General features: G+C 39.9%; 1 protein-coding gene across 1 annotated transcript in view; it reads right to left on the reverse strand.

The window, feature by feature from the left end:
- The window catches only part of LOC126162188 (uncharacterized), a 319,012-nt gene that overhangs the window by 92,320 nt on the left and 201,910 nt on the right, over positions 1-24,782 (reverse strand). The window contains exons 12-13 of the mRNA XM_049918515.1: positions 17,901-18,038; positions 9,183-9,342 (exon numbers count right to left, since the gene is read on the reverse strand). Coding sequence (XP_049774472.1) covers positions 9,183-9,342; positions 17,901-18,038 — 298 coding nt within the window. The remainder of the gene's footprint in view (positions 1-9,182; positions 9,343-17,900; positions 18,039-24,782) is intronic.

A 24,782-nucleotide genomic window follows, 5' to 3' on the forward strand; every position in this document is an offset into this window, starting at 1 on the left:
GGTAGGACACGTTCTGAGGCATCAAGGGATCACCAATTTAGTATTGGAGGGCAGCGTGCAGGTCAAACATCACAGATGGAGGCCAAGAGATGAATACGCTAAGCAGATTCAGAAGGATGTAGGTTGCAGTAGGTACTGGGAGATGACGAAGCTTGCACAGGATAGAGTAGCATGGAGAGCTGCTGAAAATCAGTCTCTAGACTGAAGATCACAACAACAAAAAACAACAGCAGCAACAACAACAGCGACATATGCAGAACAACATGGAAACAGAGCAACTGAACCCTCCGCCAACAGAAAAATACCATTTGTGATTGACAGGCTAGTAAAGAAGGACTAAAAAAAATGAGGAAGACTAAATGTGCAAATAGAGGACTGAACGCAAAATGGCCAAAACTAGAAGACGATGTATTGAAATGGATTCAAGGACACCATCAAAACAGCATTGGAATTAATACAAAAATGATTCAAATACATGCTCGTAAGCTAGCACAATAGTGGAAACTAACAGGCTTTAATGACAGAGTTGGTAAGTGCTACAGGTTTATGAAGCATCATGGACATAGCATGTTAACCGAAACCAAAATATCTCACAAAATGCCATGACAGTATAAAGAGAAAATATTATCTTCCCATTGCTTTATTATTCAACACCGAAAGAAAATCAGTGTGAAACTAAGCCAGATAGTGAATATGGATGTGCCAAATAACAGAACTGTTGTCATGAAAGGAGTTAAAACTGTAAGTACAAAAAGAAGTGGACATGAATAGATGCACTATGCTGTTGCCCTTTGATGTTGTGCAGATGGTACTAAACTTAATCCAACGATCGTTTTCAAGCACAAAACAACGGCAAAACCTTCTGAAACACTGCCAGGTGGTGGTGGTGGTGGTGGTGGTGGTGGTGGTGGTGGTGGTGGTGGTGGTGGTCGCCTACTTCACAAGGGTTGGATAGACGGGGCTGATATGAAACTATCAATTAATGAAGTGTAGGAAAAAGAATTGGGGAGAAGAGCAATTTGTGGCACAAGTTGACTAGGGGGAGGGATCAGTTGGTAGGACACATTCTGAGACATCAAGGGGTCACCAGTTTAGTATTGGAGGGAAGCGTGGAGGGTAAAAATCGTAGAGGGAGACCAAGGGATGAATACACTAAGCAGATTCAGAAGGATGTAGGCTGCAGAAGTTACTGGGCTGAAGAACCTTGCACAGGATAGAGTAGCATGGAGAGCTGCATCAAACCAGTCTCTGAACGGAAGATCACAACAACAACAGGAAGAAGGAAAATTGCTTTAATGAAGAGGAGTTCTCTTTTTGTGCTAGACCAGTTTAGTAGTCATTTCAAAAATTCTGTGAAAGAGAAATTGATACAGGGAACTACAGAGCTTGCTGTTATTCTGGGAGGACCGACCTCATGATTACAACCTCTTGATGTCTCGATAAGTAAACCGCTTGAAGTGTATATGAGAGAGGAAAGGAACAAATGGACGACAGATGAAACTCAACATGAATTCATGCCAAAGGGAGCATTAAAATGACATATAATCAAACAAGTATGTTAGTGGATAAAACAGTCATGGTCTAGAGTGAGAGAAGACATTATTGTTCCATCTTTCTCTATGGCGGTGAAGACCATCTTATACATAAAGAGGACAACGATGATGACATGACGATGAAGAAGAAGAAGAAGAAGAAGAAGAAGGAGGAGGAGGAGGAGGAGGAGGAAGTTCAAGTGTCGATTTTTCGGGGATTGTGAATGACAGTTCGGTTACTTAAAATTTATTTTTTTAAAAAATTACTTTAAAATTACGGTGCATCTTTTAAGTCCATAATATACAGTAGTTCTTCTTGCAACTTTTATTGAATGACCCTGCCACATATAAAAACTTATACCAACACTTTTTCAACCTATTTCACAGGCTGACAGAAAATATATTATTATTTCTCTATGAAAGTCTTCTCTTGTACTCAGCATTTACAACATCTGCTAAGATGCTAAGAATTAGAATAGAGTGGTACGTACGCTTCTTTTTTTCATGCGCTCAAACAATTTCTATAATTGAATTTGCTGCTATAGTTCTATCTATCGCTTGAGCCTCGTCCTGCAGTTACGCAGGGTCAGCCATCGTTAATTGGATTTGGCATGTTAATGTTTAAGGGGTGGCCGGATGCCCTTCCTGCTGCAACCCCGTACCCCCCTGGGACAGAATTAGTGTATCCCAACTGTCTGCGTCAAGTGTAATCCATGGAATAGCGTGAAAGTGTTTGGATGTCTGGGAGCCGTGTAACTGAGGTGGTACAGGGGGACCAGCCTGGTATTCACCTAGCGTGATGTGGAAAACCGCCTAAAAACCACATCCAGGCTGTCCGGCACATCGGCCCTCGTTGTTAATCCACCGGGAGGATTCGATCCGGGGTTGGTGTGCCTACCCAAGTCCAGGAAGCAGCACGTTAGCACTCTCTGCTAGCCTGGCGGGTCAATTTGCTGCTATAGTTATGTTTACCTTTATTGATAGCTATTGTTTGTCCCCTTCTAGTGATATATAGTGAGACTATAACTAATAATAAAATTTAATACTTTTGGGAAAAAATAACATTTTTTGTGGAGATAGGGTCTGACTTTTCTAAATTGCTCACTAGTATTTTCTTTATAATCTAACAAACCAAAAATTGGTGAACATCTGATGATGCTTATGATGCTTTCAATTATGCCGATTATGCCCAGGGTGGTCAACATTGGATGGCAATATAAAACATTTCCTGTCATTGTTTAAATAAAATATTAAGTGTACAATTAAAATGGAATACTTGAATGGTATCCTATTTGTACAGATGTGTCAACTTCGTAATTGTTCATAATACAAGTTAATCAAAGACAAAAATTATGGGCAAATAGGTAAAGAGAGCTAGAAATGTGCTTGCGTGTGCACACACGGACGCACGCACACACACACACACACACACACACACACACACACACACACACACACACACACACATTTTATTTTACATCTTTCTTTGGATTTAAGAGGCCTACATGTTGGATGCACCGTCTGGGTTATGCATGCATGAGAGGGGAGGAAGGGTCAAGAGGGGGAGGGTGAGAGTCCCATATTACACCAAGGAGATGTGTTACATCTGCACTGCATTAGCCCATATGGCTCTGTCCCATATGACACTAATGAATATGTAGCAACAACAAAGTGACTGACTGAAGTGAGTATTAATTTAATAGATGACCAGTCCTTTTTTTAATAACTTGCTTGGGAATTAACATGTTGGTACAATCTTAAGTCCAATTTTGTAAGTGAGCCAAAGGGATTTGTCCCTACCAACAGTTTAAATAAAATCAACTCCAGATAACAATATACAGATACTGATTTAACTATGCAATATTTTGTCCAGATTTTTATGTACCCAGTTTTTTCTCTTGCAATATTAATTTGCTAATAAGCTATTTAACCCAGTGACAAGTAAATGTAATGATGCATTAATTTTCTAAGCACAGTCGCAGATCATATACAGATTGGTCATAAAGTCACAATCCATTTCCAAACAATTTTGGATGCATCTACATAATATACCATTATAATCCACTAATGTCATAAAGTGGGCCTACTTTTTTCAAGGATAATCAATAATAATGCTTACAATATAAGAACGTGTGACTATTGTTAGTGTGTGATTTTCTTATCTGGAGGTGCAACAGCGGTTCACTCTAAAATTTCAAAAGCCAGAACAAAGAAGAGAAAACACCTGGTTATGTGCCAGAAAGTTTGAAAATGAAGATGAATCAGGCACAGGGAGACCATCTACACCATAAGAGACTGTTCAGAGTACCAGGGAAATATTCTAAAGAAGTCTGATTGCATCAAGTCATCATTTATACAAGTCAGACATGCCAACATCAACTATTATGAAAGTTATACACTTCTAAGGAAAAGAAGTGTACCACAGTAAGGTTCTTCACAAATTAGACCACAAAGGTTATGTAACTTGGCAAGTTGTGTGTTATGATTTCATAGGAACTGCACACAACTATTACCTTATTCATCACATTTTGTTTACTGATGAAGCCACATTCTACACCTGCGGAAAAGTCAAGAAACATAACTGCCTCAGATAGGGGTAACGATCCATCTCACACTACCCCTTAAAATCAAAGGGGAATTCCTGGAGCCACACCTTCAGCAAGAAGGCATTGCAGACCCTTGTGCTCCATCAGGATGAAGCACCACTTCTTTTGCCCTCATTGCTAAAGAGTATCTAAATCAAAGATTCACCAACAGAAGGGTTGCAGAGCTTCAGCAAGACTGTGGCTATCACCTTCACCTGATTTGAGACCTTTGCTTTTTTCCTGTGGATACATAAAGTCAAGGCCGTACAAGAAAAGGCATTAGATTGCCAAGATCTTAGTGCTCGATGTGACTTACCAAACGAAAGTGCTGGCACGTCGATAGACACACAAACAAACACAAACACACACACAAAATTCAAGCTTTCACAACAAACGGTTGCTTCATCAGGAAAGAGGGAAGGAGAGGGAAAGACGAAAGGATGTGGGTTTTAAGGGAGAGGGTAAGGAGTCATTCCAATCCCGGGAGCGGAAAGACTTACCTTAGGGGGGAAAAAAGGACGGGTATACACTCGCGCACACACACACATATCCATCCACACATATACAGACACAAGCAGACATATATATATGTCTGCTTGTGTCTGTGTATGTGAGGATGGATATGTGTATGTGTGTGTGTGTGTGTGTGTGTGTGTGTGTGTGTGTGTGTGTGGGCGCGCGCGCGCGAGTGTATACCTGTCCTTTTTTCCCCCCTAAGGTAAGTCTTTCCGCTCCTGGGATTGGAATGACTCCTTATCCTCTCCCTTAAAACCCACATCCTTTCGTCTTTCCCTCTCCTTCCCTCTTTCCTGACGAGGCAGCCGTTGGTTGCGAAAGCTAGAATTTTGTGTGTATTATATATATATATATATATAAAACTTTCGCTTTATTTCCATTTCCGTTTTTCGCACACCACTGATAATACTTAGCCGCTTCCCACGGGGTTTTACATCATTATTTCTTCGCCAGACAATTGTCAGCCTCATTTTCATAATCTGCCACCACAAAACCACTCCTTTTAATACATTTACACGCAGTTTCTTCGAAATTTTCCCGAATTTCTCCATCCTTTAACGTGTTTTGGTGGCAACAAAACTACCTAACCTCTGTACTCATCATTGTTCCCCAACCTAAGTTCAGCACAGGATCAACATAGCTCATCTCAAACCAACACTTTTTCGCCTTTTTTCACAACAGATCTCCAGTTACTTTCTCCAGTTATTTTCATTTTCATTTCAACCTCATGTTACACTTTCCACCTTCTAATACCATGTCACCTTCACAACACCCCCACAACGACCCCATTAAGTTTTATTTACATTCCCTCTGCAAACATGCCTTCACTCTAGCCAAATTACGCTCGCATATTTTATTTTCTCAGGCTTGTCTGACATTTGGCATTACCCCCAAAGGCCTCACACTTAATGTTCCCATCTCTGGCTGCAACCCTTCTTTCCATCAGTCCCTATACCAGTTCCAAACTGAACAATCCATTGCCCTCGCCCACCTAATCCTTCACCTACACATCAACTCAGCCAATGAACACACCCGTCAACTCCTATCCCCAATCAAAGTCCTCAATCTTTCCTCTCCCACAACCACACCGGCTGTTCAGAGCATCCTCCTACAGGCCAACCGCAAATTAGAACAGCATGCCACCCTTCACCTCAAAAATCTATCTAATCTCCTGGTTTCCCACCTCCGGAAAGGCAACTCACTCACCCTTCACAACCTTTCCAGCAAACCTCAACCTCCTCTCATTGCACACAAACCCAGTCTCTCCCATCTACTCAATCTCCCACCAGCTCCACTCCCTCCAAAACCTCGAAATTCCAATCAACACAATCTGGTACCACAACACCCTAATTCAGTAGTTAACCTTTCCTCCAAACCTCTCTCCCAATCCGAAACCTCTGTCCTATCCAAAGGCCTCACCTTCAGCCCCACTCCCAGATTCAACCAAACAGCCCTCGCCAAAGATTTACTGTCCTACACTCGTACTCTCTGCTGGAAGTATCACTTTGCCACGAAGAAAAGTGATCCTAATCCTACCCCTAATGATCCAACTCCCCAAGACACTATCCAAATTGAACCCTGCCTGGAACAGTTCCGTCCTCCGTCACAGCGGGACCCACCTCCTCTTCCTCAAAATCACCCTCTCCAAACCTTCCAGAAATTTCTGACTTCCAGCCTTGCCTCTCAATCCTTCTTAAAAAACCTTAATCCTACTCCCAACATCACCACTGCTGAAGCCCAGGCTATCCGTGATCTGAAGGCTGACTGGTCCATCGTCATTCTTCCGGCGGACAAGGGTTCCACGACCGTGGTACTTGATCGTCGGGAGTATGTGGCTGAGGGACTGCGTCAGCTTTCAGACAACACCACATACAGAGTTTGCCAAGGTAATCCCATTCCTGTTGTCCAGGCAGAGCTTCAAGCAATCCTCAGAACCTTAGGCCCCCTACAAAACCTTTCACCTGACTCCATCAACCTCCTGACCCCACCGAACCCCGCACCCCTACCTTCTACCTTCTTCCTAAAATTCACAAACCCAATCATCCCGGCTGCCCCATTGTAGCTGGTTACCAAGCCCCCACAGAACGTATCTCTGCCTACGTAGATCAACACCTTCAACCCATTAAATGCAGTCTCCCATCCTTCATCAAAGACACCAACCACTTTCTCGAACGCCTGGAATCCTTACCCAATCCGTTACCCCCAGAAACCATCCTTGTAACCATTGATGCCACTTCCTTATACACAAATATCCCACACGTCCAGGGCCTCGCTGCAATGGAGCACTTCCTTTCACGTCGATCACCTGCCACCCTACCTAAAACCTCTTTCCTCATTACCTTAGCCAGCTTCATCCTGACCCACAACTTCTTCACTTTTGAACGCCAGACATACCAGCAATTAAAGGGAACAGCCATGGGTACCAGGATGGCCCCCTCGTATGCCAGCCTATTCATGATGACATCTTCATGATCTGGACTCACAGTGAAGAAGAACTCCAGAATTTCCTCTCCGACCTCAACTCCTTTGGTTCCATCAGATTCACCTGGTCCTACTCCAAATCCCATGCCACTTTCCTTGATGTTGACCTCCACCTGTCCAATGGCCAGCTTCACAAGTCCGTCCACATCAAACCCACCAACAAGCAACAGTACCTCCATTTTGACAGCTGCCACCCATTCTATATCAAACGGTCACTTCCCTACAGTTTAGGTCTTCGTGGCAAACGAATGTGCTCCAGTCCTGAATCCCTGAACCATCACAACAACAACATGAAAACAGCTTTCGCATCCCGGAACTACCCTCCCGACCTGGTACAGAAGCAAATAGCTAGAGCCACTTCCTCATCCCCTCAAACCCAGAACCTCCCAAAGAAGAACCCCAAAAAGTGCCCTACTTGTGACAGGATACTTTCCGGGACTGGATCAGACTCTGAATGTGGCTCTCCAGCAGGGATACCACTTCCTTAAATGAGATCCATCCTTCATGAAATCCTCCCCACTCCATCAAGAGTGTCTTTCAGCCGTCCACCTAACCTTCGTAACTTCTTGGTTCATCCCTATGAAATCCCCAAACCACCTTCCCTACCCTCTGGCTCCTACCCTTGTAACCGCCCCCGGTGTAAAACCTGTCCCATGCACCCTCCCACCACCACCTACTCCAGTCCTGTAACCCGGAAGGTGTACACGATCAAAGGCAGAGCCACGTGTGAAAGCACCCACGTGATTTACCAACTGACATGCCTACACTGTGAAGCGTTCTATGTGGGAATGACCAGCAACAAACTGTCCATTCGCATGAACGTGCACAGGCAGACAGTGTTTGTTGGTAATGAGGATCACCCTGGGGTTAAACATGCCTTGGTGCACGGCCAGCACATCTTGGCACAGTGTTACACCGTCCGGGTTATCTGGATACTTCCCACTTATTCCAACCTATCAGAACTCCGGAGATGGGAACTTGCCCTTCAATATACCCTCTCTTCCCATTACCCACCTGGCCTAAACCTCCGCTAATTTCAAATTTCAAGTTGCCGCCCCTTGTACATCACTTGTCACTCAACAACATCTTTGCCTCTGTACTTCTGCCTCGACTGACGCGCACGCGCCCGAGTGTATACCTGTCCCTTTTTCCCCTTAAGGTAAGTCTTTCCGCTCCCGGGATTGGAATGACTCCTTACCCTCTCCCTTAAAACCCACATCCTTTCATCTTTCCCTCTCCTTCCCTCTTTCCTGACAAAGCAACCTTGGGTTGCGAAAGCTTGAAATTTGTGTGTGTGTTTGTGTGTTTTTTATTGTCTCCTGTCAACATACCAACGCTTTCGTTTGGTAAGTAACAGCATCTGACACACACACACAGACACACACACACACACACACACACACACACACACACACACACACACACACACACACACACACAGAGAGAGAGAGAGAGAGAGAGAGAGAGAGAGAGAGAGAGAGAGAGAGAGAGAGAGAGATAATAAACATACATGCATATTACTTTATGACTACCCTGTATATACTGGGCACCAAATATTTACGTTAAAATGAACAGCCAAGATCACAATATTTTAATAATTTAATATTAATAAAGAAACATTATTGCAATCTCAACTGTTCATTTTAACGTAAATATAACATCAGGTCACAGCTCTCTGTAGACTATGTCGTCAAAATTTATGACTAAATATTTAGGTTCAAACAGTAAGAAACTAAAGACCTTATTTTATTCCTCACCTCAAATGATGGAAGATATCACAAGTAAAGTTTCTTCAGAAGTTTTGATAATATTTGTTCAAAGCACATGTATTTGAGTTGCAATCGATTAAAACAACAAATATGTTACTGACAACAAACTTGCAGCATGCTGCAGGTGATAATGCAACCTATGACAGTGCTACAACCATTTACAGAGCTACAACCATTTATTTCAATTAAAAAGTTTTGTTGCTAACAACATGACTGAAATATGCTTTCAGTGTCAGTGGAAGTTGATCACACATGTACGACTATTAAACTCACCCTAGTGTCGTGTTTTGCTGACCTACCTGCTATTTGTTGTAAAGATGGTGCCTTAAAGATGATAATGACAATCTGTTCACTGTTAGCTCTTAAGATGCAAGTTGAAGACATACAACCGCCTGACTCACAGGTATCCATATCATCATCTGTATCTGTTGTGATGGAGAATACTGGAAGATTACAACACTGTAGGCAAAAGAAAACTCATGATGATGCCATATTAAATGCGAAAACGGCAGACAAGCAGTATGTAAAGTTATATTTGACAGAAAAGTGGGTGATTTGTTTTCATGTGTTATTTTTCAGTTTATATTGCAAATCTCACACTATTATTTATTACTGTTCTCTGAAAGGAACACTTGATTGTCACACTACAGTGTAGTTAAATGTATAGCAGCATAAAATTAAATTTTAAGGATAAGTGTTAAATTGTTTCAGTGACATTTCTGGAACCCAAACCACCACCACCACCACCACCACCACCACCACCAACAACAACAACAACAACCTTACCCCAACAATCATGTACTGAAATAAAAAGGTAGCAGACTGTTTGTGGACACAACTGTAGGCACTCCCCATGATATTCAGACAACCTGGTGGTTCCTACAAATTTTTGGTTCCTGGTTCCCTTAATATAACAGAATTTAGTAAGTTTTTTTTAAGGCAAAAGTTTGTTCTATCTAAAACAGTTGAAATGTGTAGCTTGGTGGGTTAGGTTACTTTAAAAATGAAATATGAATTAAAAGAAATATGTAATTCCAGTTCACAAGCAATTTTCTGAATAGATTTATCACTGATATGGTTGACAGAATAGACGAGCTTATTGTACAGTACACAACTTCTCAAAACTGAATAAAGCTGGCTGCAGCTAGCTTCACTTCCTTTTCTACATTAATTTTTGCACAATATTTCCCTTTATTACAGTAACCACCAGAAACTCAGTTTCACATAAACAGGACATTGCAAATAGACTTATTGTTCATTGAACTTTACCATTAAGCAGCACATATTCATCTTTTACTTATAACCAAAAAGTGTGGAGTTCCAGGCTGCCAAATTTTGTCTGGAATGTACTGCCACAAAGTAAATCAATAAGATTTTTTCCCCCACAAAAGAAGTAAATTCAGATTGAGATTCAGTACAAAATAAGTAATGAATCTATGACGATTTGTTGATCATCAGCTTGGCTAGTTTTTGAACCACTAGATAAGCTATGACAGGTGACCTTCAAAAAAAGATTTTGCACTGCAAGCCAAAGAAACTTCGCTGGAGACTATGAACTAGCGCTACAAGGGAAAATAATTACTTGCACCATCTTCATTTTTCTTTCCCACAGTTTTAATTTTTCTGAAAGCTAAAACCTTTTCAGTTAATATTACAATTGTACTTAGTCCCTGCAAGGAAACACATTTGGTTGGATTTTCAAAGATATTGTATATGTATTCTGGTTAAAAAATCTCCCATTGTGTAGTATGCTCATACTTTTCTTACTCGAGAAGAGTGTACATTTCTTGCTATAAATGGAACATATCAGGTAATACTACTAGAGAGCCACCATGAGTGGCAATAATTTAACAAAGATATGTATTGCTCCCTTCTGTACATTACATTTTTCCCACTTCTACACTATAAATACTTAGCCCCTGTGAAAAACTCATAACATTAATGTTAAAAATTCCCTGATTTTACATTTCTTCATTGTAAGGTTTCTCTCTATTCTAAGTTCTTACTTGACGTCTCGCTTGACTTCATCCCATTTTCTTCCTATTGGCATTTGATGTGACTGAATGAGTTAAGAGTGACACAAAAGACAAATGGTTCATAATATGGGTGGTGGCAGAGTTAAGGGGATATTTTAGGCCATTGTGGAGACGGGAGACTTAAGAAAGGAAATGCCAATGTAATCCATGATTGGTGTTGCCAACACAACTTTCAACTTTTAGCTTTACTGTGCTGTTATGATACAACTACTGTTAGGTTGCAGCAGTGATGAAAAAACAATATAATCGACACAAAGTGTTCCAGACCAAGCCAATATGTGATGAAGGGGCCCAACCACCACCTTTTCTTGTGCCACGCGTTCTCATCTTTTTGCATGTTTTTCCTATGTACTGTATTCAGCAACAATATCAATTGTCAGCTTTTTAAACTCAAACACTGAGTCTTGAAGAATATGCTCTGTCATAATCAAGGAAACACTGTCCATTTCCGGCTAGGGAACTCTTATTGGCTGGCGACTTGTTAAGTCACCCATCAGCCAGCGCAGCCACCACACCACACTAATACATGTAAAATGAGCTCACCTACTGGCCGTGTGGAGAGGGGAAGTTGCCCTTCAATGACTGGAGTGCAGGTAGCAGTGGAAGCATTTTGCGAAGTGCTGGAAATATACTTTTCATGCAGATGTTGTGCTATGGCAGAGACGTCACATTGAAATAGAATGAAGATTTTGCGATAGCACATTTTAAGGACTGTTGTGTTCAAATCTGACACAATACAGTTGCAACAACTACATATAATAAACATGTACAGTATATACTTTGCGCCACACACTGTAGATTGTAAAGATTGGCAGCTGTGATAGAGGGCATCAAGCAAAACTGTAGCGCCTGAGCTTTCTATCAAATTTACATTTTACACAGTGTACAGAAATTTACTGAGCCAGTAATGCTTTGTCGTCCACAGTGCTACTCCATGGGCCAAGCTCATCTCTGGTGTGGCACCAGCACAGAGTAAGTGACACCACTGCACAAAGGGTGGTGGTGTTTTGACACCCATACCATTCACCAGACTTATGGTTTCCATGGATTACCCCGTCTCTGCGTAGAATTTCCCACACATTGGGCAGTCCGGTCTTTTTGCCTAACTTACACATTATGAAATCTTTTGACATATTTCATCAGTTAAGTTAAACCTTGAGTGTGACATGTTATTCCTACTAAATAATTTCAAATAAGAATCTACAATCCTCCACAAGTGTCTGATGCAATACAACCATGGTTAGTATTAGCATTCCAAATTCTTTTCAAACGTAAATGCCATCAGCCTTCAAACAGATCTTTACAGCCAATGTGCCTGTAGGGATACTTTTACAAAAAAAAAGTGCTCCACAGTGGAGTTACTGTCTAAGAACCATACACAAGACATGAAGGGAGCATCATTATTGTCTGTGGCCTCACTGGATCGTCATCCATATTCATGTTCTTTTACATACATAACCAGTTTATTGTGTAATGAGATTCTCCACCATTTGCTGAATACTATGACTGATGGTGTTTGACACAAAGGTAGATTTGAAAGCTGTTTCTCCATCAACTCGCCAATTGTAACATTCACTAAATCTACAGCAGCCAGTACAATTAGCTTTTCTCTAAATAACAAGGATCTTTTTAAATTTCACAACTGTACATCATTTGGCAAATCCTTACAAAAGTTAACTGTCATCATATTTATGATATTTTCAAATCCTCGTACATCTGTCACTCTGTGGTGTGGCCTCTGCATTTTGAGATATGGCTCACTTATTGAAGTTCATTAAAAAAAATGGCTTTCGGAGTGATGAGAACAATAAAGTTTCAAAATTAACTTAATCACCACATTATTACACTGAGAACAATGAAACTGGTGGTCAAGGGGAGAATGTCAGCTCTCCCATTCTTCTACTGTAAATTCCAACAAGAAGACTTTCCCTTGGCCTGCTGTTATCACCGTGAAATGTCTTCCACAGCCACCACTGAAGTAACATTAGAGTGCAACCACCATTTGCAACCACACACTTATTACTGACACTGTTTACGTGGAAAAGCTGTGCTTTACTAAACAGCTGTCAGCAGCACAACTTGCTACTTTTCTTATGATATTGTTGGCTCACAAAGGATAGTGATAAGATACTGAAGGCTTCACTAGGATCATGCAGACATAATGCGGTCCTTGTATCACTACTGCCATCCACATCCAACATTTTGTATGTCATATCCTTCAGTCAACCAACCACCACGTGAGAAGCTAAACAAAGAATGCTACTGGAGTATCCTTTACAGAGACATTTATATCACAGCTGCATGGTGTATGTCTTACAATGAATTGCAAACATAAATAAATGGATTTTTATTTGTGCTTTCTGTATCTGTTATTGATATAGAAGGTGTTGAATGTAATGTTATTTTTGCAACTTTTGCGGCACAGCATTCTGGGGTGCCACGGCACACAATTTGGGGATCTCTAAGTCAACCAATCACTATATTTACATGCAACATGAAAACTGAGTGACAGCAGCTGATCTTCACTGCAGAGTCTACATGTTGGGGTCTGAATATATTTTGCTAGCCTTTTCAAACTTCAGTTTTCTGGTAATCAGTTGTTTCACATGTATAGCAAATGAAAATCAGCTGTTTCAGTTTCTGATTTAATCAGTATGATTGCTGTATCTCTTCAGTTAAATATAAGAAGTAAATAGTTTCTTGTTCAGTCAAATATTTCTGCTTTCTTTTTTGCCACACAAAAAGTCACTAAGACCAGATTTGTTGACTTTTTAAATGCCAGTAGGACCCTGAAAATGCAAATACAAAAATACAATTCAAATACTATAGACCATTTACATGGTAGTGAATATCAATTGTGGAAGAGCAAAATCACCAACCAGAATCACAATTTCAGTATTGATACTGGGAGTCTTCACATGACCAATCAGAAGCAATTCTGAGAAATCAGTTTATGGAAACAATACTTGGGAGCACCATGTAACTCTTATGGCTGATAGCGTATTGCATACTCTGATTTTTGTAAAGTCACAATTTGGTATCAATGTTTCAGTCATTGAATACAAGTTTCCAGTCTTTTCCCAAGCTGAAAATCACTTCAATGTTTCAAGCAGTAGTGGGTTGTCAATGTGCTTTCTTACTGACAATAAACTGTAAGTATTTACCAGTGATGGCATTCAGAGCACTATGGTGATGCAGTTTCCCCGGTCACACACTAGCTGATGGTCATTTCCTTTTTCAGTTTAACTTGTTACACTCTCATCTTATAATTTTCAGTCCCCCCCCCCCTTTTTTTTATAAAAACTTCTGTGGAACACACATTCCATGAACATAATATTTGTTCTTCCAGTGAAATGTTTTATTGTGATGAGGTAAGTAGCGATATTGGCATGGCAGTGCATCATATTAACGATCATTTTGTTTCCTTCAAAGGCACTCTTTGGGAAAAATCTTTTAAGAATGAACATTTTGTTCTTTCTCAGCAGTATGTGGTCTCTGCATTTCTGGTAGCATATCAGAAGTTTCTCACTTAATAAGGATTTGTCTTACTTTGATATCAACATCACCTATTGGGATTTACTGCCATTCATCAGTTTCCCTTACTCTCAACAGAGGTCTTCTCCCTGCACATCAGACTTAGATAGTGGTACATGAACAAAAACGATTTTCATGGAGTATCTTTTGTCTATTTTTAGATCAAGCGAAATCATGACCTGTGTATTGAAATCTTGTGAAACAATTTGAAATTAAACATTGTCAGCTCATTCCATTCTACATCCCAGAAGTTTATTCTTCATGGTGTGATCCACAGAGCACAATGATTGGAAGTGAGAGTGAGAGAGAGAGAGAGAGAGAGAGAGAGAGTGCGTGTGTGTGTGTGTGTGTGTGTGTGTGTGTGTGTGTGTGTGTGTGTGTGTGTGTTGCTTTTTTTTCGGGGGGGGGGGGGGGGGTGGCCTTTTGCAATCTTCAATTGAACATTCTAGAAACTAAGCTTTGTAAAATCAGAAATTGTTCATTTCACCACAAGCACTGTGTAACGAGATGAGTATATGGACAAAAAAACTGGACTCTGTGAACAATGTGTAATTCCTTGGAGCAAATGTAAATAAAAACATGTTGTGGAGTAATCATGCAGACAGCGCACTGAGTCAATTAAATAGCCGTGATTGTCACATTAACATCTAAAGTAATACCACTGATTTACCTGTAAAAAACTATATACTGTATTATGCACACATTGTTTCAGACTATAGGTATACTATAAGTTTATGAGAGTCTGAGAAAATTTTTCTACTCAAAGCTTTTACACTATTCAAACAGGTCATCCAAGCCATGGTGGGAACTAAAAGGAAACAACACTAAAATTTTTTATTTGAAAAAGCTAAATCTGATGACCTTTCCAAACATAAATACATGTGGGACCCTTATTTTCATGAAGATAAACCCACAACTTTTCAAAAACACTTCCTTTTTACATTAGTAGGATACTAAATGTAGGTTAAGTTATATGTTACCTAGCAACAAACTGCATGAAAAAACTCCACATTATATGAGTATGAAACTAATAAATAAAATCTTGAAGTGGAAATGTGACATAAATCTAAAAAATACTGAATTAGAGCTGGAAATGAACTACAAAAGAAAATGCTCTTATAATGTAGTATATTTCTTGAGTGAATATCGTGTAAAATTGTATCTGTAAGTAAACAATGGTAAATCTGGGACAGATTAACTACAATATGAAATGGATAATTGCTACTCACTGCATAGAGGAGGCACTGAGTGGCATACAGGCACGCCGAAGAAAAACTGCTGGCTAATATCAGTTAAGAAGTAAGTCCTTTATCAGATGTACACAAAACATTCACACACTTGGCCACTGCTGTCCCCATGCACTAACCCTTACTGTCCAGAGATGACAGTGGCGACATCTGTGTGAGTTATGCGTATGTGTGCCTGCATATTTTGTCTATGTGTGACGAAGGACTTAGTCCGATAACTGGTGTTATCCAGAAATTATTCTTCCATGTTCCTATCTGCCACTCAATGCCTCCTCTGGACAGGAAAACACACACACACACACACACACACACACACACACACACACACACGAAAGAAAGAAAATTATACTTACACAACCTTTCGGAGCCAGTGGCTCCTCCCGCCACACAAGGATTGAAGGGGAAGGAAAAGGACTGGAGAGGTTTAGGAAAAGGAGTAGAGTTCAGAAAAGTTACCCAGAACCCTTGGTCAGGGCAGACTTACCAGTTCGGAAGAGAAGCAAAGAGTCTTTCTGCTGGACTGGGGTTCTGGGTGACTTTTCTGAACTCTACCCCTTTTCCTAAGTCTCTCCAGTCCTTTTCCTTCACCCCTCTTTCTTCCCCTTCAACCTTTCTGCTGGAAGGAGGGGCCACTGGCTCCAAAAGCTTGCATACACATACTTTTTTTTTATGTGTATTCTCCTGCTGCCATTTGGTGAGTAGTTTTTTACCTATCCAACCACATTATATTGCAAAAAATTGATTATTTTCATTATTAAGTATATTCATTTTGTATCTGTAAGTACTTTTATGTATTGCTGTATCGATTAATTTGACAACTATGTCTAGTGAACTATAATATGAGCTATTTGCAAATGTAATCATACATATCATAATTTTAGATTAATTTTGTTACTCTATATATTGTCTTACAACTGACAAATTATCAATGTCATAATCTTCGATTGTGGGATGCATGTAACACGGCAAGGATTTTATTTGATTGAAATGGCTGATATGAAGCTTGAAATTTATCTGGAAGGGGGGGGGGGGGGGGGGTACTCAAAAAGAACTTATAACACTGAATGAAATGAAACAGGTGATCACAAAAATGTAATTACTTCATTCAGCATATGTTGTAACAAACAAATGCATGTCTTTTAGGCTATAGTTAAGTACAACACATTTGTTTGACACATGGCTAATAAGTGTTTGTCATCACATTAGTGATCGTAAAATAAAGGAAGTAATTAAAATGAAAGAGAGAAGTAATGAGCTGAAAAACACTTTTCTTTTACTTTTATACTGTGTATTAAATATGTAACCTATAATCAGTAAGTCCCAAAAACTGACGAAATTTTATTAGATGTTTCAAATTTAACTTATTATTCAGTCTCTTGATTGTAAAATTACAGTTTTATTAAAAATTATTTTGTTTAAAGAAATAGAATGAAATTACAATGTCTACCAAGCAATTCTACACAGGAAATAAGGAAAATTTTATGTATTGTTCCATCCGGGAATTTCCATTACTGCTGCACAAATAAAAGTTGTGTGTATTAATGCTGAAATCATCTTTTCTCCATTCTGAAAGAACAATTTTCTTTTTCTTAAATATTTTCTTCGAAAAATTGCTAATGACAGAAAGTTTCATATTCTAGAACATAGTTTTAATTAAAAGGGATTTGCATAGCCAATACTGTATTCCTGTAACCATAATTTTCTCGTTCCTAAAACTGAGTACTATTATCAAAAATAGTGTTCTAATTGTAAAGTTATTATAATTAAAAAGTTTCTGTTTCTCAAAAATTCTTGCAGGAAATGCAAAATTATAAATATGGCCAATTGCATCTCACTCTGTGTTTTAATTTTGTCCTGGGAACATACTATGTCTTTATTTGAGGATGTTTGTTATTTTGTTTCATTTCTGTGTAGAAGAGTTGTAAACAGGTGTTCTGATGTTACTAAATGAGGGAAAAGGCAAAGAAATGTATTTCAATCATTATATGACAAACTACTTTTGGAGAACGAGGTGGAAGGAAGAATGCAAGATACATAAAACATAGTTTGTGAGGAATTATTTCTTCCAAAACTTGATTATGTGGTGGATGAAGGGTGGGTATTTATACCTAAAATGCACATTACTATGTTTAAGTTTGTTGCATTCTGACTGGGAAGGAATATAAGCTGTAATTAATAAATGGCAAACACACAATCATACCTCCTCCACAGCTATGCATACTGGTGCATCAAAATTTCCTCTATTGAATACTGTTATAGGCAAATGTTTTGTACAGTTCTCTGGAAGCATCCCAAAATCCATTCGTGTTTCTGATATGTCATTGACAGTAATCTGTATCTGTACAAACGAAACCAAAAAACTTATTAAAGCACTATTTTCCTACATCCATCATACAAAAATAAACATAATAAAAGGATTGATAACAATCGAAAAACTGTATCATGGTTTCTTAAGCTTACTTCAATGTTTCACGTTTTGTTGCAAACTTTTTTATGTTTCTGATTACCTAGTGTATTCTAGAACAGTGATATGCTATAGTGATAGTACAAAGTTTACAATTTACAAAGCATACTTCATTAATAATGCTATTGACACGTACACTAATCAAACAGGCTCATTACTCTAGAATATAACAGACTGTATTTATATGTAGCCTATTCATATCATCATCTACATCTACAGATACTCTACAAACCACCACGAGGTACATGACAGAGGGTACAGCCCACATTACTAGTTGTGAGGGTTTCTTCCCATCCTACTCACATATGGAGGGCAGGAAGAATGATTGAATGCCTCTGTGCATGCCGTAATTATTCTAATCTTACCCTCATGATCCCTGTGTGAGTGATGCACAGGGGATTTTAGTATATTCCTACCATCACCATTTAAAGAAAGTTCTTGAAAATTTGTCAATAGACTTTCTCATGATAGTTTATGTCTATCTTCAAGAGCCTTCTTGTTCAGATCCTTCAGTATCTCTGGGCCTCTCTCCCACGGATCAAACAAACCTGTCATCTTCATGCTGTCCTTCTCTGTACACATTCAACATCCTGTTAGTCCTATTTGGTGGGGGTCCTACATTCTTGTCCAGTATTTAGAACAAGTTACACGAATGATTTGTAAGCAATCTCCTTTGTAGGTTCATTGTACTTCACCAATATTTGGTCAATAAACCATAGCCTATAACCTGCTTCACCCACAACTGAGTCTAACTGATCACTCAATTTCATATCCCTACAAAGTGTTAACCCAGGTATTTAGGATATTAAGATTTTGTTTTGTTTTGTGAAGGGCACAATTTTATGTTTCTGAAGATTTAAAGCAAGTTACCAGTCTTTGCACCACTTTGAAATCTTATTGAGATCTGCCTGAATATTTATGCAGCTTCTTACACATAGTATTTCATTATAGATAACTTCATCATCTGTAAAAAGTCTGAGGTTACTATTAATTCTGTCTGCAAGGACATAAAATACAACATGAACAGTGAGGTTACCAATGCACTTCCCTGGGGCACACTTGAAGTTACTTCTACATCTGACAATGTACTCTCCATCCAAAATAACATCTGTATCCTCCCTATCAAACAGTCCTCAATCCCGTCACTATTTTCACTTCATTCCCCTCATGATCGTCACCTGAGAATAAGCACCGGTGTGGTACTGAGTCAAATGCTTTTCGGAAATCAAGAAATACTGCATCTACCTGCCTGCCTTGATCCAAAGCTTTCTGTATGTCAAGTGCAAAAAGCACAAGTTCAGTTTCACATGATCGATGTTTTTGAAATGCATTCTGGTTGCCACTGAGGTGGTCATTCTGTTCAAGGTACCACATAATGTTTGAGCTCAGAATATGTTTGAAGATCCTACAACAAATCAATGTCAAGGATATTGGATTGTAGTTTTGCAGATCACTCCTTCTTGTTGATGGGTGTGACCTGTGCTGTTTTTTCCAAGAACTGAGCATGGTTTGCCTGTTTGAGGGATCTGCAATACGTTATAGTTACAAGAAGGGCTAACTCAACTGCATATTCAGTACAGAATATGACGAGGCTTGAATTGTGCCCTAGAGATTGTTTCAACTTCCCAACACCACTGATGCTAATACGCGCTTCATTCATCTTTTCAGTGGTACCTGATTAAATTGGAGTAATTCTCCTGGGTTTTCCTTGGTAAATGAACATTTGAAAACCGAGTAAAGCATTTCAGGTTTTACTTTGCTACCATCAATTTCAGTTCATGTCTCACTCGCTAGGGACTGGACACAAACTTTGGTGCCACTAACAGCATTCGCATATGACCAGAATCTCTTTGGGTTTTGTGAAATATCATTTGACAACATTCTCCTATGATAGCCATTAAATGCATCACGCATTGCTCTCGACAGCCAAACGCATTTCATTAAGCATCTCTTTATCTATAGCCCTACACTTTGTTTTATACCTACTAATGCAGTAACCTCTGTTTCTTGAAAGGTTATTTACAGTGACTGTATACAATGGAGGTTCCCTCCCACTATGAACTGTTTTACTTGGTACAGATCTATCGATTACATTGTCAATTATTGTTTAAACTTTAATCACAGTTCCTCTACGTGCTCCTGCCCTGTCATGAAAGTTTTAAGTTCCTCATAGAGATATGAACTACTGCTTTTTTATCTAGTTTACTAAACATATAAATCTTTCTGCTTGGTTCAGTTGTCCTTTGTACTTTGGTAATCACTGTTGCCACAACCATATCATGGTCACTGATACCAATTTCAATATGGATATCCCAAAAGAGGTCTGGTCTATTTGTTGCCATTATATCCAACATATTTCCATAATGAGTGGGGTTCCTAGCTATCTGTTCTAGGTAGTTTTCTGAGAAGGCATTTAGTAACGTTTCACAGGTTGTTTTATCAAGGCCACTACTAACAAAAATGTAATTTTTCCAATTAATTGTTGGATGATTAAAGTCTCCACCAATGATTAAAGTATTATTGGGGAACTTACGTACAAGCGAACTGAGGTTTTCTCTAAAGTTATCAATTACATCAGGAGATGAGTCTGGTGGACAGTAGAAGGATCCAATTATTCTATGTCCACCGTGATACTGAGTTTTGCCCAAAAAGTCCCACATGCAACTTCAATTTCTATCACGGTGGATTTCAGTCCTGTCTACTATGACAAATACACCATCTCCACTTCCGCATTTGTGTATCCTTTTGATATACACAATTTCGTAAAAACCTCACTGCTATCAGTTTCAGGTTTCAACCAGCTTTTTGTAGCTAGTGTTATGTTAGTGTTATGTGAGCTTCACTGCTTTTCACGAACACTATGAACTTTGAAACAAAGATGATGTGACTTACCAAATGAAAGTGCTGGCAGGTCGACAGACACACAAACGAACACAAACATACACACAAAATTCAAGCTTTCGCAACAAACTGTTGCCTCATCAGGAAAGAGGGAAGGAGAGGGAAAGACGAAAGGATGTGGGTTTTAAGGGAGAGGGTAAGGAGTCATTCCAGTCCCGGGAGCAGAAAGACTTATCTTAGGGGGAAAAAAAGGACGGGTATACATTCGCGCGCGCGCACACACACACATATCCATCCACACATATACAGACACAAGCAGACATATACAGAGGCAAAGAGTTTGGGCAGACATGTCAGTCGAGGCGGAAGTACAAAGGCAAAGATGTTGTTGAATTACAGGTGAGGTATGAGTGGCGTCAACTTGAAATTAGCGGAGATTGAGGCCTGGTGGATAACGGGAAGAGAGGATATATTGAAGAGCAAGTTTCCATCTCCAGAGTTCCGATAGGTTGGAATAAGTGGGAAGTATCCAGATAACCCGGACAGTGTAACACTGTGTCAAGATGTGTTGGCCGTGCACCAAAGCATGTTTAGCCACAGGGTGATACTCATTACCAAAAAACACTGTCTGCCTGTGTCCATTCATGTGAATGGACAGTTTGTTGCTGGTCATTCCCACATAGAAAGCTTCACAGTGTAGGCAGGTCAGATGGTAAATCACGTGGGTGCTTTCACACGTGGCTCTGCCTTTGATCGTGTACACCTTCTGGGTTACAGGACTGGAGTAGGTGGTGGTGGGAGGGTGCATGGGACGGGCGGTTACAAGGGTAGGAGCCAGAGGGTAGGGAAGGTGGTTTGGGGATTTCATAGGGACGAACCAAGAGGTTATGAAGGTTAGGTGGACGGTGGAAAGACACTCTTGGTGGAGTGGGGAGGATTTCATGAAGGATGGAGCTCATTTCAGGACAGGATTTGAGGAAGTCGTATCCCTGCTGGAGAGCCACATTCAGAGTCTGAACCAGTCCCCGAAAGTATCCTGTCACAAGTGGGGCTCTTTTGGGGTTCTTCTGTGGGAGGTCTGGGTTTGAGGGGATGAGGAAGTGGCTCTGGTAATTTGCTTCTGTACCAGGTTGGGAGGGTAGTTGCGGAATGCGAAAGCTGTTTTCATGTTGTTGGTGTAATGGTTCAGGGAATCCGGACTGGAGCACATTCGTTTGCCACGAAGACCTAGGCTGTGGGGAAGGGACCGTTTGATGTGGAGTGGGTGGCAGCTGTCATAATGGAGGTACTGTTGCTTGTTGGTGGGTTTGATGTGGACGGATGTGTGAAGCTGGCCTTGGACCCACATCCGTCCACATCAAACCCACCAACAAGCAACATTACCTCCATTATGACAGCTGCCACCCATTCCACATCAAACGGTCCCTTCCCTACAGCCTAGGTCATCTTTACGGGAGATGGTAAACCCACATCCTTTCGTCTTTCCCTCTCCTTCCCTCTTTCCTGATGAAGCAACCGTGGGTTATGAAAGCTTCAATTTTGTGTGTGTGTGTGTGTGTGTGTGTGTGTGTGTGTGTGTTTGTTAGTGTGTCTATCAACATACCAACACTTTCGTTTGGTAAGTTACATCATCTTTGTTTTTAGATATATTTTTCCCACGTGGAATGTTTCCCTCTATTATATATATGATAGAGAGAGAAAGAGAGAGAGAGAGAGAGAGAGAGAGAGAGAGAGAGAGAGGAGACACACACACACACACACACACACACACAAACACACACACAGTCAGCTACCTGAGTAGCAGCCTCTAATTTGTAGTGCACACCTGATCCATGTAGGGGGACCCTATGGTTCTCAACCATATGGCACAAGTCCACAAAGTCACACCCTAGCTTGCCACAGAACCTTCGATGTATCTAGTTCAGATCTTCCACTCGACTCAGAATCAAGGGCCCATGATCATTTCTGGGGACAGTGCTGCAAATTGTGAACTGTATTGAAACACTGTGCACAAGGCTAGTTTCATCAACCTTCTCTGACAGTCACTGGCATGACCCAAGTATGACCTCAGAACCCAGATGACATGCATTATTTGTTCCAATGTGCACCACAATCTGCAGCTGGTTGCATGCTGTTCCTCAATTACTACTGGGATAGCTTCCTCGACATGTTGAATGAGGCCTCCAAGCATACACACCCAGTGCATCTGGTGTCCTTTCCTGTCACTTTCACTGTCATACACAAAGTAAAATTTCTATTAAGACACCACAAAAACCTGTGTTAAATATTACCTCTTTCCTAAAATGTTTTGAGGTTAATTACAGTTGTTAGCAAACTCAAAAACAGAGTTAATTTACAATTAATGCAGATAATTTATAGGGCTACTTCTCTTCAAGGGAAAACTAGATTTAACAACTGATATAGTAACTAAATCACAAATGCCGATTTACTACAAATTTCTCACAGATTATGCAAATGAAAATAAATGGTAGCTTCCAAAAACTCTGAAAAATGCACGTTTATTTGTGTTGATATACAGTGAAATTCAGGCTGATTTATTCTTTGGCACAACCATGAACCATAAATGCTGATTTGCTATGAAATAAGTTATGTATCCAAAACACTCATACCAGTAACTTACGAAAATATCAATTCAGAAGTATCTGAAAATATCAATTCAGAAGTATCTGAAAATATCAATTCAGAAGTATCTGAAAATATCAATTCAGAAGCATCTGAAAATTCTTAAAAATAGCCTCCCTCTCATAATTGTACAATGAAATTAGAGAGCAATTGTTTTGGAGGAGGACAGGTCTACTGATCTCAAAAATGTTAGAGGAGCGCAATTAAATTTAATCCTGTAACTGTCAGTATGAGTTTATCGTGGCACTCGCGAATGTTTCAAATTTCACAATATATCACAATACAAACGAGTATTGATACAATCAATAAAAGATTATGCAGAAGTGATGTGAAAAATAAAATACGTGAATCTAGACCTTCAAATCAACAATGAATCTTGTACAATCAGCCTCATACAAATGAAAGTTCCTAAGCCATCTTGTATATACAAATAAATGTGCGTATTTCACAGATTTTTCACTTAACTGTTTCTGTGCCCACTTCTATACATCACTGGTATGTCGAAGAACACTGTAGCGTGAGTTTATCTCCACCAAATGGCCAAAATGTGCAGCACCAAAACAGCACATCTTCTGCCTGTTTCGGCTAACAGTGCATCATCCTCTGTACATCATGATAAAGAAGAAGAAGAAGAAGAAGAAGAAGAAGAAGAAAAGGACTGGTGACTTGCTTTGTGGATATTAAGCCACAGTCCAAGGCATAATTCTCTGCCCTTCACTTTGTCTTCCAATGCTAGGGACAGCATCCGGGACTACAACAACTCGGAAAGCAGTTGCAACCTCAAATAATCTCAGCACACCAAACACTTTATACATATCTACACAACAGCCAGTTCATGACAGACAGCTGCTGATTGCAGAGAAGCATCAGCGTATGTTATCGAGCTTGTTGTGGTGAAGAGCTGTTCATTTTATTTAAGACTATGGCCCAAAATTGTGAACAGCAATACTTTGAGTATGAGCTTGATCATTTGAGAAACAGCTACTGTGAAGAGAGATAAATAGAGTACTACACTCTAAAATATCTGGCACTACTAATGAAAAGTACCAATTAAATAGAAAGTTTCCCTCTCATTTGTAAAAAGCTATCACAGATGTCATCAACAGAACACTCAGACACAGTACTGACACAGCG

The sequence above is a fragment of the Schistocerca cancellata genome, chromosome 2, assembly GCF_023864275.1.
Source record: "Schistocerca cancellata isolate TAMUIC-IGC-003103 chromosome 2, iqSchCanc2.1, whole genome shotgun sequence".
NCBI lineage: Eukaryota > Metazoa > Arthropoda > Insecta > Orthoptera > Acrididae > Schistocerca > Schistocerca cancellata.